The 15,551-nt window shown below is 39.9% G+C and overlaps 1 protein-coding gene across 1 annotated transcript in view; it reads right to left on the reverse strand.

Annotated features, from left to right (window-relative positions):
- UTP4 (UTP4 small subunit processome component) overlaps nt 1-15,259 on the reverse strand; it is a 28,075-nt gene extending 12,816 nt beyond the window's left edge. The window contains exons 1-6 of the mRNA XM_024763105.1: nt 15,092-15,259; nt 12,568-12,759; nt 10,048-10,132; nt 8,314-8,403; nt 5,168-5,379; nt 100-271 (exon numbers count right to left, since the gene is read on the reverse strand). Coding sequence (XP_024618873.1) covers nt 100-271; nt 5,168-5,379; nt 8,314-8,403; nt 10,048-10,132; nt 12,568-12,759; nt 15,092-15,250 — 910 coding nt within the window. The 5' untranslated portion in view covers nt 15,251-15,259. The remainder of the gene's footprint in view (nt 1-99; nt 272-5,167; nt 5,380-8,313; nt 8,404-10,047; nt 10,133-12,567; nt 12,760-15,091) is intronic.
- Between the last annotated feature and the right edge of the window lie 292 nt (nt 15,260-15,551).

Genomic DNA, 15,551 nt, shown 5'->3' on the forward strand with positions numbered 1-15,551 from the left:
GCCCAACAAAAAAAAAACCACAGAAAAAAAAAAAAAAAAAAGAAAATAACCACAGCTGGGCAGAGTAATGAAGCACTCCCGGCCAAGACTGAAACCCACCTCCAGATATCAGTGCTATGGGGCTGTGGGCCACGGCTCGCACGTCGTGAGTGTGATGCTGAAATGGCTTTGTCCGCACCCACTGCTTCTCACTGCTGTTGGAAGTCACAGAGACCAGCTGAAAATGGAACACTGTCCCCTCGGCTGTGCCCACCACGAAACTGTCTTCTTGCTGAGAAAGTAAATCATTAGGGAGGTACATTTGAGCAAAACAGGGCCCAGTTTTTAAAATATTCCCCGAGGTTTTCTGTCTGGGCAGCTTAGGGGGAAAACCTATGCCCAGAATTGAAGGGAGGTTGCAGGGGTCTTTTTCCTCCAGAAGCTAACAATTCCATCAGGGCAGCAAGTTCGCGCATAGGTAACAAAGCGCCCCCTACTGACAAAATTAACAGTAAGTACTTCAAACTGTTAGCGTGCTTTCATATAATGCAAACCCGACCTCATTAGAATAGCAACAATATTGGGGAAAAGGGAGGGGTCGCAAATCTGGCAGTCAAAAGACTGAAGCTTAGAAAACCCTAAAATTCACTGTCCTCTTTTTAGAGATGAAGAGAGGGTGGGCTGAGGAGGGGAAGTGGCCTGATCAATATCACAAAGATGCAGGTTCCCTGGTCCCCAGTTTAAGGCTCTCTCTTGTCAGCATGTTGAGCACGAGGATTTCTGTCAGTTTTAAAAGGTCTTACTGTGTCTACAACTACTTTTTAAAATTCCTCTATAATCTCAAAACCATTTTCATTTTAACTCATTTTTAAAAATGCACATAACTTTGAGTAAGAAAACAAAACAGGAGGCTTGATATGGTACTGAGAAAAATCAGAAACCTGGATCAGTAGTTAACCAATCAAACGGTGTAAAGAGTAGGTGAGAAGTCAAGAAAAGTGAGATGTCTGCACACATGTGAGCATGTAGCTGCCATCAACTACACACTGACTGTGCTAGGAACGTTGTATGTCATATCATCTCTAATCCTTCAACCACCTGCAAGGTTAAGTATCATCTGTCCTATCAGGAGAAACTATAAAAGACTGAAATGAGCATAACAAGTACTGATGTCCTTGGCTGGTGAGCCCTCTGATTGTCCTAGAGCTACTTTACAACTCCATAAATTGTAAAAAAACTGAGAGTGATGCAAAAGATTCTCTTGCATAGAGATGCAAAAGAATTGTGCTCGGTAGAATGCAGCTGATGATTGTCCTGTGGACACTGAGTCCTGCAACAATTTGTAAATCATTTCAGCATTCCTGATGGCCTTACATAACTGTGTTCTTTGATTTCTCCCTTAGAACTGCTTGTAACTTACTGGTTCCCTCATTAGTTAATGAGTTACAGAAAATCTCTGACATACTTCCATTTCATGTTTGGATGAGTTATGATTTTACCCTTTCCCCCCCCCAATCATCATTTAATAGCCCTTTACACAGATAAGGAAACTGGAACTTCAAAAGTTTACCTGTCTGTTAGTTTACAGACGTGTATCTGCCGCCAAAGCCTTTGCTCCGGGCACAGGCCTCTCCCTCACCTCCTCTAAGGGTACTATTTGAAAACCATTAGCCTAAGGCAAAAGTGGAAATACTGAGCCGCTTAGGAATTCACTCGCTCTCTCCATCACCTCCACTAAACAGTTCAAGTGGCTGTTTGCTCAAAGTACTACCTACAGAGAAGAACTGGGAAGGGAGGCCTCTCATTCCACATTCTCTTTCCCTGAGGTGGAATCATAAAAGAACTGAAAAGCAAACAAAAGAAAAGGGCTCTCTTGGGGTGCAACAGGAATGAAGCAAGGGAAAAACAGACCTGGGGGGGGTGCGCAAGTGCATGCACGCGCGCACACACACGCGCACACACATGTGCACACACACTAACTTAATCAAAGAGTGACTGCTTCACAGGGAACACAAAATCTCAGGACTGACCTCTAAATGAAGGCAAATGTTCCCTACAACTCCCTGCAGGAATCAGTACTTGCCTACCTGATGGAGGTGAAAGGCTTCTAAGAAGATCAAAGGACTGGGTGTTTGCCACAATTCACTCTTTAGTCAATGAGAAACCACTGAAAAGAAATCTAAATACAACCATCTGTTCTGGCAAGAGAGTATGGAGAAAAGCCTTGAAATTAGGACTGGTGTCAAAAGAGATATGAAAATGGCAATAGCACACTCGCTGTGCCAGACACTCTGCTTAGCACTTTACAAGCACAACCCATTTAATCTTTCCTCAGACGCCACGCAGCATGTATTACTAACCTCCTTGTCCTCACAGAGGAAGAAACTGAGACTTAGAAAGAAGCGCCTTACCCAAGGAAGACACGTAACTATTAAGTGGTATGACTGGGATTCAAACCCAACTCTGCCCAACTCCAGAGTTTGTGATAGGCATTTTTGAGGACTGGAATTTGTACAATTGCACGTTTCAATTGAAAAAAAAAAAAAAAAAAACAGTACCACAATCCCTTGCTTCTCAGGCACACATTTTCTCACATCTTAACACCTCTGGTATCAAAATATTTATATCTGTCAACCTGTGTTATGTGACATCTTCAGATAAAGAATGAACATCAAAACTTGCAGAATACGGCTTTCCCTCGTGGCCCAGTGATTACGAATCCACCTTCCAATGCAGGGGATGCGGTTTGATCCCTGGCTGGGGAACTAAGATCTCACATGCCGTGCACGCGCCACAACTAGAGAGAAGCCCGCACCGCAAATAGAGAAGCCTGCACGCCACAATGAAGAGCCTGTGTGCTGTAAGGAAAGATCCCACGCGCCTCAAGGAAAGATCCCGCAGGCCATGATGAAGATCCCACAGGCAGCAACTAAGACCCGATGCAGCCAAATAATAATAAAACAAAACAAAACAAAAACAACTTGCAGAACAGTTGTCAAAAGCCTAAAAGAAAATCTTGGGACTATATTGGAGCATCTTCTACCAACACTGTGGATGGCTGGGAGGCATGTGTGAGAAACATGGACCCCAATAACTGAGTTCAAGTGATTCAGAGTCCAACTCTGAATGTGAAGACGTTCTAGGAATACCCTTATCATTTTATTTCACACATACTTTCCTGTTTATATATGCGTACGAGTGATATAACAGAAAATTTCTTCAAGAAAATTTCTTCAAGAGCTTCAAGAAGCTCTTCAATAAATAAAATTTTATGTTTAAAAAAGCATTGTGTCAGTTTATATTATAAAAGCTTATATTATGTGCTTATAAAATATGAATTTTACATTTAAAAAACCACTCTGTCATAGTTTAATAAAAGTATTTCTTCTTTCCCATGATAACAAAATTATGACATGTTACAATCATTTGTATCTAAGACTTAATGCAATAGAGTAATATAGGCACAAGGTAGAAGATCAGACAGTATCAAGTGGTACACAGTACAAGTTACAGCTGTCTTCCACCTACCCCCCAAAAACTTTCTTCCAGAAACTGTCATTATTTGCATTTTCAATATTTCCAGAGATATTCTATGTATATACTAGCAAAACTGTATACACATAGAATATCTGTTTCTTTTCTTTTCTCTTTTATTTTTAGCCATGCCACACAGCATGCAGGATCTTAGTTCCCTGACTAGCGACTGAACCCACATCCCCTGCAATGGAAGCGCTGAGTCTTAACCACTGGACCACCCGGGAAGTCCTAGAATATCTCATATATAAATATCTAATATATAAATCTGCTCTATCTTTCCTTAATACACTATTATATACTACATTATACACTGTAATACTGTTCTACTTTTTCCCCTTACCAATATATCCTGGAAATTGTTCCATAGCAATAAATATACATCTTCTTTGGTCTTTGAACAGGTGCATAATCCTTAAATAATTACACTTTAAATAGTACTAAATTTAATAGTTAAGTCTTACTGTCTAATAATTACAACCATTTTGGATCAAAACTCTATTTTAAAAGGAAAATTCCTCCCACTCATTTAAACCTTGACTTCTATTATAGTTTATATGTGACACCTACATGTTTTATAGGGCTTCAGCACTAACAAATTGTTCTCATGGAAAAACTGTGGAATGGGATAGGAACATTTTATAGGCAAGAAAAGAAAGCAGGAGTGATCTCTACACTAGACACACTTAAGTAAGAAAACAACACTCAAACTAATTACGTAAAGATAAAAGATCTAGTCAACAAACCTCAAAGCTCAGACAGAGAGACAAATATCATATAATATCGCTTACATGTGGAATCTAAAAAAATGGTACAAATGAACTTATTTACAAAACAGAAACAAAGTCGCAGATGTAGAAAACAAATTTATGGTTACGGGGTGGGGAGAGAAGCAGGAGTGGGGATGATAAATTGGGAGATTGGGATTGACGTAGACACACTACTATATATAAAACAGATAACTAATAAGGACCTAGTGTATAGCATAGGGAACTCTACTCAATACTCTAATGACTTATACGGGAAAAGAATGGATATATGTGTATGTATAACGGATTCACTTTGTTGTACAGCAGAAACTAACACAACATTGTAAATCAACTATACTCCAATAAACATTAAAAAAAAACAAACCTCAAAATCACTTCCTGTGCCTCATTGCTAAAATATCCAAAGGTTTCTGATTAAGAATTCATGTTACAAGATGGCAAGAGGCACACATGTTCAATACAAACCTGCTTTAACTCCTATACAAATAGGAGAAAAATCAGTAGCGTCGAAATCACTATAAAATTACCTTCTAATGTTCCAAGATAGGAAGCAGGTCAGGCAGAGAGAGGAAATAGCACTTCTCAAGATTCTTCTAGAATACTTGTGCCCCACCTACAATCAGACGGGGTTAACTGGGGACAGGGAGTGTCTGAAGAAAACCTCTCTGCTAACTAATCGTTTAGAGAATATTCTCTAACTAACTGTTGGAGAATAAGTGTTCAGGAAAACTGTGTGGGTTTTCAGATGCATTGTCCTAAACTCAATCTTCCTCCACTACAACATTCAGGATTAGGGAACAGTGTCTGTGGCACACCACTGACACGGCCTTCTCTACTCATGCCCCAGGTTGTACAGGAACTGCTCAAACAGGGACTATACTCACATCAGATATGGCAATGGACTGCACGTCAGTATTTGCGATGAGATGATTCTTTACAAGGGTACCGGTAGCTGAGTCCCAGAACTGCACCTTCCCAGCAGAGTCCACGCTTATGACGGTGCCATCGGACAGGAAGGCCACGCCCCATATGATACACTTCCGCTTAGACACACCCATATACTGCCTATCCACAAGCATCTTATGAATAGCGCTCCCTGAAAAAGAAAGCAAAGCCCGCATGTGAATGGCACTTATTTCTCCTCAGTCTTCAGAAGCTGCCTGTGGTAGGCATCTGGTAAGTCAGCTGCCTGAGCACAGACCACAGACAGCCAGTAAACAGTGGTTATGGTGAACTCAGTTTTGGAACACCAAAATGGTTCCCTGAAGAAGGAGGGCAGCGGTAGGGGGCGGGGGGTGCAGACAAAAGGAATTTTTGGTGGAGAGGTGAAATGGAAACGAGACATCTGAGGCTTCACTGAAAAGCAGCCAACTGCACACACACATTACACTCTGCTCCCTTCCAAATCCCCATGAGAAAGGGAGAGAAGACAATAGTGCCAACATTTGGGGAACTGGAAAGCAGACACGGAGTAGTAACCGACTTAGTAGAACCCTAAAACTAAGTCCCAAATCCGCAGTAGGAAAAGCCAAGAAACCACCTGATTTATACCATGGACTCCTCAGAAGACTCAGCAACTGGTGACTCCAGATAGTCTGGAAACAGAGGTGATGCATGGAACGCAGCTTAAGTGAAATGCTATAACTCTGTATTGAGAACACCAGCTTTCTTCTTAGAATGCTGATGGCTGGGCTTGTTGTCACCAGGTAGGAGAACAAAAAACATTTCTGAGAAATATGACCAGCACAAGAGAAAGGATCTAAAGAGCCTGTCTTGAGAGCATCCCCAAGCTAACAGTCCAGCCAGACCATTCCTCAATGAAGCTCAGATGTGATCAGCACCACTCGTGTGGTGATGAGAGGAACCTCTAGACACGGGAGGAAAGCCTCAATATGAAATATCTGGCCCAATATACGACCAGAAAAAAATAAACAACAAGGTGTGAACAAGCCAGGGCGAAGAACACTTCACAAATATTACCATGAATAGTCTTGGAGAAGAGTTAGTATACTGTATAATGAAACAAAAAGAGAATGCTGTAAAAAAGAACATTCAGGAAACAAAAAAAGAACTCTGGAAATGAATGGCAGAAATGAGAACCTCAATAAAAGGACTGAAAGATAAAAATGACAAACTCTCCCAGGAAGCAGAGTAAGAAGCTAGAGATGAAAAATAACAAGGGAGAAAAAGAAAAAAAGAAAGAAAGAAAATTAGAAGAGGCAACATTCCAGTAATAAAATTCCAGAAAGGAGAAAATGGAAAGAAATTCCTTTACAAAATAATTATAAGAATTTTCCTCAGAAATGAAAAACATGGGTTTTTAGATTAAAGGAACCTACCAAGTTGTCCAATACAATTGATGTTAACAGATCCACACAACAAAAAACATAATTATTACATTTCAGAACAGTAAAGATAAAGGGAAGATCTTAAAAGCTCCCAGGAAAAACCAACCACAAAAACCTACATAAAGGATCTACTCTCAGAAAGGCATCAGAGTCCATAACAATACTAGAAGCTGGACGACAGTGGAACCACAGCTTCAAAATTCTAAGGAAAAATAATTTCCAACCTAGAATTCTTTCTCAGAAACCCTTTCTCAGGATCCATCAAACAAAGTGATAAACTAAGAAAATGAATGACTTGGCAACAGGGAACTCTACTGGAGAATAAAGCAAAGGGGATCTCCAGAATGGTTGAAAAACCAGAGTTCAAGATCTCAGAGTTGTGCAGTAGGCCCAGAAACTGGCTCCACTAAGCTGGAGCAGGGCAGAAGGCTCTGGGAGAGAAACCTTCAAGGAGATAAAAGTGATAGAAAGAAAACCAGATGTGGGAATTCCCTGGCGATCCAGTAGTTAGAACTTGGCACTTTCACTGCAGGGGTCCAGGTTCAATTCCTGGTGGGGGAACTAAGATCCCGCAAAAAAACCCAAAACAAACTAACGAACAAACAAACAAACAAAAAAAAAACAGAAAAAAACCCCAGATGTAGCTGAACCTAAATCATACAACTGGAAGAATGTGGAGATGAATTAGTGATATATATATCTCAATCTCACACACACTCACACACACACAAGAGAGAGAGACAGAGACAGACACTCAGCATTAACCAAAAGCATACAGGAAAGGAAAAGAAATTTACTATGCAAGTTGTATGTATATAGTCTAAGAATAAAAACATCAACTGCTAATCTGAACAAAGTGAGAACATAACCATACTGGGAGGATCAGGAGGAAATATTGCTACATGTGGCAAAGGGCAGAGAAAGAGGGTTAAATAGCGGAAGTCAATAAATAATGGGCTAAAACTGAAACAAATAAAGCATTTTAAGCATAGTATGTATAGCATAAAGATAAATACCAAAAGAATTAGCTAAGAGTTGCAGGCGGCTGCCTTTGAGGAGTGGGAGAAGGGATAGAGGGGGACTCCTGCTCTTTTGTAACAAGCCTTAAGGAATTCTTTGACTATATGCACATGTAACTGATAATAAAAAACTTGCTCAAGCACTAAGGAAAAAGAAAAAGGCGACATGTCTGCCCTGTGTTTCCTCTCATCTTAGCGGGGAGTACAGACACAGCCACCTAACAAGTTGAAGTCAGTCTCCTCACTGAAGGAATCCATCAGCCAATTCTCTAGGCCAAGGACAGAGGAAGCACGTTGTTCTCTATCTTTCTGATCTCAAGTCTCACCAACTATGTTACCAAGATCTTACGTTCCTCAAATACAGACACCCACTTTTACAAAGAACTGGTATATATAAATAGGTATTCTACTGATTGCTCGTAGTAAATGTCTCACTGGTTGAGGGCAAATTTTAGTGTGAATTCTTATGATGAAAAATACTGTATTCCACTGAAGAACCAAGATTCCCCTAAAAGCAGCAGTAGTAATCCAAGAAAGAAGTGAAATTCATGGTGACATCTCAGAAGGTTCATGAAAGCATAAGGTCACAAGCTTTTGGAAACCCAGAAATGTGGCTCTGACAAACAAGACCCACACCCCAAATGAACTGAGAAAAACAGTCACCTGATTTGACATCAAACACACTAATGTAGTCTATGGAGCCAGCTGCAATGTGGGTACCAGCGGGATGCCAGCTGAGGCTCAGGATTCGACCTTGGGGGTTGTACAACAAAAGAGAAAGTGACATACACATAAATATACAGCAAAGGGTAACTGAGTTCTCCTTCCACAAAGATCTACAGGGCTAGCGTTCTATAGTTTTAAAGTTCATCTACTGCGCTCTTGCGAAGGACTGTTTTATATCAGGTGAGGGACAACTTTGCCCTGGGACCCACGATGACATATTTGATACTTACTTTTAATAATGGATAAATGGTTGATGGGAGTGTAGATAAGCACAACCTTTTGAAGGTGATCTGGTAGTAACCTAACAAAATTTAAACGTGCAAATTTGGCATGGTAATTGCACTAGGAATTTAACAAAAAAATAAATATTTACAGGAATGCCCAAGTGTATATAAGAATGTTCATTACAGCACTGGCTATAGTAGTAAAAACAAAATTAATATCCATCAATAGGAGTTTGGTTAAATAAATTATGGAACACCATAAAATGAAATGCCATGCAGACTGGCATGACTGACACAGAAAGATGTCTGTGATACATCAAATGAAAAACTAAGCTGAAAACCAAGTGCAAGCACTCCTGTGAATGTATTTGTCTATCTGAATATACAAAAAAGTCCAGATTAGTTCCAAAATGTTGCCTACAGAGTGAAATGAGACACTTATTTTCTCTTTCACACTTGGCTAAATGCATGAAATTTTTACCAAGCATTTTATCACCTTTGTAATTAAAAAAAGAACACCCTGGAGATATTAAAAACAAACAATACAGGGATCTGCTTAGCAGAGGATAAACATTACTATTGGATACAGAGAACACATCAGACACTACTCTCTAGCAAAGGAGTCAGGGTGGGATAGGGAGGGTGGGAGGGAGACGCAAGAGGGAGGAGATACGAGGATATACATATATGTATAGCTGATTCACTTTGTTATAAAACAGAAACTAACACACCACTGTAAAGCAATTATACTCCAATAAAGATGTTAAAAAAAAAAAAAAGTGGATAATAGAAAAGGAGTCAGCAAACTGTGGCCCAAAGGCCAAACTGGGGTCACCACCTGTTTTTGTAAATGAAGTTTTACCAGAGCACAACCATGAGCATTTGTTAAGTATTATCTAGGGCAACTGCGGTGCTATAATGACAAGAGTTGGCAGAGACTATAGGGCCTGCAAAGCCTACAATATTTACTAGCTGGTGTCTTCACAGAAATAGTTTGCCAGGCTCTGTTCTGGATGTCACTGTCAGTCAGTCCAGGTGGAACAGGGGCAATTATTTATAAAATTCCTCCATTCAACTTGAAAGTACTAGCAGAACTGAGAACCACAGCTCCTAAAGAAAAATCCGAGTTCTGAGACTTTATGCACATTTGTTAAAACTTCACAAAAATAAGTGAGAACTAACAAATTGATTTACACAGAAACACTCATTTTCCTATTTTGGATTGCTAGCTTCCTGTATTATTACTTAACCAGGGAATCAAAGCTATGCTACACAGTGGAGAGGACCTGAGCTAAGGACAGCATCTAGCACATACGCTGCACTCACAGAAAGTTAGCATATAGATAAAATATTACCTGGACCCATGGGAAAATATCCCATCCCCAGTGGCACAGAAATACAACTTCTTGTTAAGACTACTCACTGCCTCACCACAAATAACCCTTACTTTTCTGACGATCAAAATTTCTTTCAAACTGGATTTTGTCTGGGGTGATCTGAAATAGTTTCACAGATCCATCTTCGCAGCCAACCTATTATGGAAAAGGGAATAGAAAATAAAGAAAGCATTTTATAGAACTAAATATATATATTTACAAATATATACATTTCCTCCTTCAAGCTAACACTTGTTCTGAAAGAGAAAAATAGTTTGTGAGAGGGAAAAAGTACTGGTACCAAGAAACTGGTAGTGTATTCCTGGCAGTCCTCATGTCCTAGCCAGAAAGCAGGCCAATTAGGGGCCCAATTCCTGAATAGGACATGGAGGAGAAATAGGATTTCACAGCATGTCTCTGCTGGACACCCATGGCCTAAATAAAAGACCCATTAACTGTGTCACCTAAATGGAGATACGTCAAGATATTACAAAATAGTACAAATGTAAAAAAAATCATAAATCCATCACAGAAAACTAAATCTCTGCAAGTACCCAGTCTAATGGTAAGAATGGAGGGGGGGAGTCTTTCCATTGTCTATATGTACCACATTTTCTTTATCCATTTGTCCTTCGATGGACATTTAGGTTGCTTCCATGACCTGGCTATTGTAAATAGTGCTGCAATGAACATTGGGGTACATGTGTCTTTTTGAATTATGGTTTTCTCTGGGTATATACGCCCAGCAGTGGGATTGCAGGATCATATGGTAGCTCTACTTTTAGTTTTTTAAGGAACCTCCATACTGTTCTCCATAGTGGCTGTATCAATATACATTCCCACCAACAGTGCAAGAGGGTTCCTTTTCTCCACACCCTCTCCAGCATTTGTTTGTAGATTTTCTGATGATGCCCATTCTAACTGGTGTGAGGTGATACCTCATTGTAGTTTTCAATATTGATTAGCTCTAGTAGCTTTCTGGTGGCACCTTTAGGATTCTCTATGTATAGTATCATGTCATTTGCAAACAGTGACAGTTTTACTTCTTCTCCAATTTGTTCCTTTTATTTTTCTTCTCTGATTGCCGAGGCTAGGACTTGCAACACTATGTTGAATAATAGTGGTGAGAGTGCACATCCTTGTCTTGTTCCTGATCTTAGAGGAAATGCTTTCAGTTTTTCACCATTGAGAATGATGTTTGCTACCTTGCCAGGTAGAGTAATCTTGGTTGTAGGTTCTTCCCTTTCATCACTTTAAGTATATCATGTGACTGCCTTCTGGCTTGTAGAGTTTCTGCTGAGAAATCAGCTGTTAACCTATGGGAGTTCCCTTGAATGTTATTTATCGTTTTTCCCTTGCTGCTTTTAATAATTTTTCTTTAATTTTGGCGAATTTAATTACTATGTGTCTCGGTGTGTTTCTCTCTGGGTTTATCCTGTATGGGACTCTGCACTTCCTGGACTTGGGTGGCTATTTCCTTTCCCATGTTAGGGAAGTTTTTGACTATAATCTCTTCAAATATTTTCTCTGGTCCTTTCTCTCTCTCTTCTCCTTCTGGGACCCCTATCATGCGAATGTTGTTGTGTTTAATGTTGTCCCAGAGGTCTCTCAGGCTGCCTTCATTTCTTTTCATTCTTTTTTCTTTATTCTGTTCCGCAGCAGTGAATTCCACCATTGTGTCTTCCAGGTCACTTATCCGTTCTTCTGCCTCAGTTATTCTGCTATTGATTCCTTCTACTGTAGTTTTCATTTCAGTTATTGTATTGTTCATGTCTGTTTGTTTGTTCTTTAATTCTAGGTCTTTGTTAAACATTTCTTGCATCTTCTCAATCTTTGCCTCCATTCTTTTTCCGAGGTCCTGGATCATCTTCACTATCATTATTCTGAATTCTTTTTCTGGAAGGTTGCCTATCTCCACTTCATTTAGTTGTTTTTCTGGGGTTTTATCTTGTTCCTTCATCTGGTACATAGCTCTCTGCCTTTTCATCTTGTCTCTTTCTGTGAATGTGGTTTTTGTTCCACAGGCTGCAGGTTGTATGTAGTTCTTCTTGCTTCTGCTGCCTGCCCTCTCGGGGGGGGAAGTCTTAAGTCTGTGCTCAAAAATTTTTTGAGAAACACTGGAAAAACATGGTTCCACAGGTTGACTTGTAGAAGGACCTATCCGAAGTTTTGATATACTAACATGTGTTGTGAATCTACAGAAGGATTTAGTACGCCGTATTTCTGAAATAACACTTACCATAAAACACAAGGCACAACAAAACAAAAGACAGTTTCTACATCTCCCAATTCCAAAGAACACAGTTTGGGAAATGCTGAACCAAACTGAAACCTCTGGTTTCATAAATGAATCAACGAGGTCCAAAGTAGCAGCAGAAAGAGTGCCAAAGGACAAGGGAGCTTTAAATCCCCAACAAGAACCCCAATCTTGTATCTCGTATTGGAATCCAGATACAGTTGCTTGCTTGGTTGCTCAGAGTGGAGTTGCTACATGCTATAATACAATTTCACCTTCCTATGAACATAAGGAAGCAAGTTTAAGTGGGCACAAGAGAAATCTTGGTTTGAATTACCAATAGTTGCTTACTGACCAAAAGTTGAGAGCCACTGGGGCTGGCAGCCATGCTCCAAATGGGTCCTCCAAAGGCATCCATAGCATACTTGATGTTTAACGCCTGCAAATCATACTCAATAATCTCTCCATTGAGTCCAGCACTAAACAGTCGCTGTCCGTTTGCCCAGCACAGAGCTTCTGTAGCCCGAGACTCATGACCTGGGAAAAACTACAGAAACACCATAACTTTTCAACCCACCACGAATTCATCAGCTACTAGCATTGAGTGGTCACAGGCAAAAAGGTGAAAATCAAAATGCCTCTCTGGAAATAAATAGTGTGGGGTTTTACACTATCTGAAGATCATGTTACTGATATTTTCATTTTTTTCAGGTTCACATTTTAGTTACTTATACAGTTGGTTTTGTTTCTTTTACTAGGACTTGTTCTGCAAAAACTTTTTAGACAATAAAGTTTCAGACAATCCAGTTTGTATCTGATGTATCTAATTTTTAAAAATCATCGCAATTACCTTGATTGAGTGATAATTTCAAAGGTGTATACATGTCAAAAGTTACCAATACATACACTTTGAATACATGTTGCTTACTGTGTGTCAATTTCACCAATTAAAAGCTGTTTAAAAAATTAAAATAAACAAAGGCAGCTCACTCCAGCTTTTCATTCAAGTCTCAGATTTCTAAGTGTTTCCTTAGCACTCAAAAAGCATTCATACTATCAAGGAATTTTATTCTTTTTTTTTTTTTTGCAGTACGCAGGCCTCTCACTGCTGTGGCCTCTCCCGTTGCGGAGCACAGGCTCAGGACACACAGGCTCAGCAGCCATGGCTCACGGGCCCAGCCGCTCCGCGGCATGTGGGATCTTCCCGGATGGGTGCACGAACCCATGTCCCCTGCATCGGCAGGCAGACTCTCAACCACTGCGCCACCAGGGAAGCCCAGGAGTTTTACTCTTATATCTGCTTGATACAAAAGGGAATGAGGAGGTATAATTTTTCCTATCTGAACTTGAAAAGGCAAAATATTCATTAATTAAGTGGCTTGCCCAAAGGGCCAAAGTCAATGACATGAAGAGAATGTGGGTCTCCTTACTCCTAGGCACTACTCTTCACTCTCAGAGATATAATGTTTTCTTGTTCTGAGAAACAAGCTCTTGTTCAGAGTTAAGCAATCTTCAATAGCAGGGAAGGGAACATGGAGAAAGTGGAAGACTAGACTGAATTAATTGTTCAAAAAAAAAGAAAACAGATGGGAGAGGAAAATACTAGGTAAAGACCAGTTGACTTATTCATTCAACATGTATTAACTAAGCAGTGTCTTTGTCCTAGGCACTTGCTAAATGTTGGGAATACAACCATGAATATCACTGACAAGGTCCTTGTTTTCATAAAATTTGAAGTTCAGCAAGGAAGAAAACATTAAACAAATATATATGAACTATTATATAATTCCAATTATCATAAATGACAAGAAAAATCACAGGATGCAACAAGCATGTACCACAGCATGTTTTTCATTCTATGGAATGTGACTCCTTTGTGGTGGCCAGCAATTTCTTAACTCCTATTAGTGCTTCAGGGATCAGCTCAGTAAGTCATCTCTTTCCAGGAATCCTAAACCCACCTCATCAGAGAAGGCACCTCTCCACTAAGATTCTATGCCTCTGCTTAGGTCTATCATAAAATTTGCCACACTGTTTGGAAACTGTATACTCATCTTTCCCCCACTGGATTTTGAACTCCTTGAAGGTAGCGCCTCTGACATTCATCTTAATGCCTAATACTTGCCACTCAGTCATTTAGAAACATTTACAGAGTGCCTAAATTCCAAGTACTAAGTTGCTGGGCACTGCATTCATTCATTTTTCCTTCTATTCATTTATTTCATGGTGCCTATGGCATGTAAGGCACTCAGTAAATGTGACCTGAATTATTTTGTTGCACTTGAAATCAGTAATCACCGCCTTTGAAAAATATGCTGCTGTAACAGCCCTTTGCATACACCCAAACAGTACTTTACCTAATTTAAAATCTTTATTCCCAAACATAAATCTACCTTCTCTCAGACAGATGAACTTAGGAATCCATCTTCCTGATATTACATCACCAAAATGTTTGATATTAAAATGTCTCATCATTTTTTCTGAATTGACAATGAAATGGGTACTGACACTTATAGCAGGAAATGACACTTTACCAAAGGTACAATGGTGCAGAGACTGATATGAAGCAATGGTCTTGACAATTTCCCTTCTTATTGTGCCCAACAGATCTAGCAAACCTCAGTTTCCAAATGACAGGGAGCACCACAATTCCTAGGTCGGATCTTTCTAACCAACATCACACAGATCAAAACTCTAAGCGCATCATTCAGACAAGAGATCGCATATCTGTTATGTGGTTCTAAACAACTCCGGAGAGAGTGGGGGAGAGTTACTATTCTTTTGATCTCTTTGAATACAAAAAACATAGATTTGGCAGAATTGAACTTAAGAAAAAAATTAACATCAAAAACACCAAATCAGGCTCCCAAATGACTTACTTTCTCTTGAAAGTAGTTTGCTGACAAATTATAAATTTCCACAGTGCCATCTGTTCGTGAAACAGCCAATCTGTTTGACTGGTTATTGTAAGCCACACAGCGGATCCCTGATGGAACATAATTAAAGAAACGTACTCGATGGACCTTAAATTCACCCATTCCTAGGGGGGCAAGAAAAGAATCATTGTTAAACAGCAGTATGTCACACCTCATGTTTCTTATTACCACTATTCTAGGTGGAAGACTCCAACTATATCTCATCGAGGTTCATTTCTTTTTTTTTCACTTTTTTTTTTGGAGGGGGCCGCGCCAGGCAGAATGTGGAGTCTTAGTTCCCCAACCAGGGATGGAACACGAGCCCCCTGCATTGGAAGTGCTGCTTCTTAACCACTGGACCACCAGGGAAGGCCGACGGAGGTTCATTTCTAAATATCCAACTAATGATGCTTTCATGGCCCAT

This window comes from Neophocaena asiaeorientalis, unplaced genomic scaffold (assembly GCF_003031525.2).
Source record: "Neophocaena asiaeorientalis asiaeorientalis breed wild unplaced genomic scaffold, Neophocaena_asiaeorientalis_V1.1 scaffold678, whole genome shotgun sequence".
NCBI classification, from domain to species: Eukaryota; Metazoa; Chordata; class Mammalia; order Artiodactyla; family Phocoenidae; genus Neophocaena; species Neophocaena asiaeorientalis.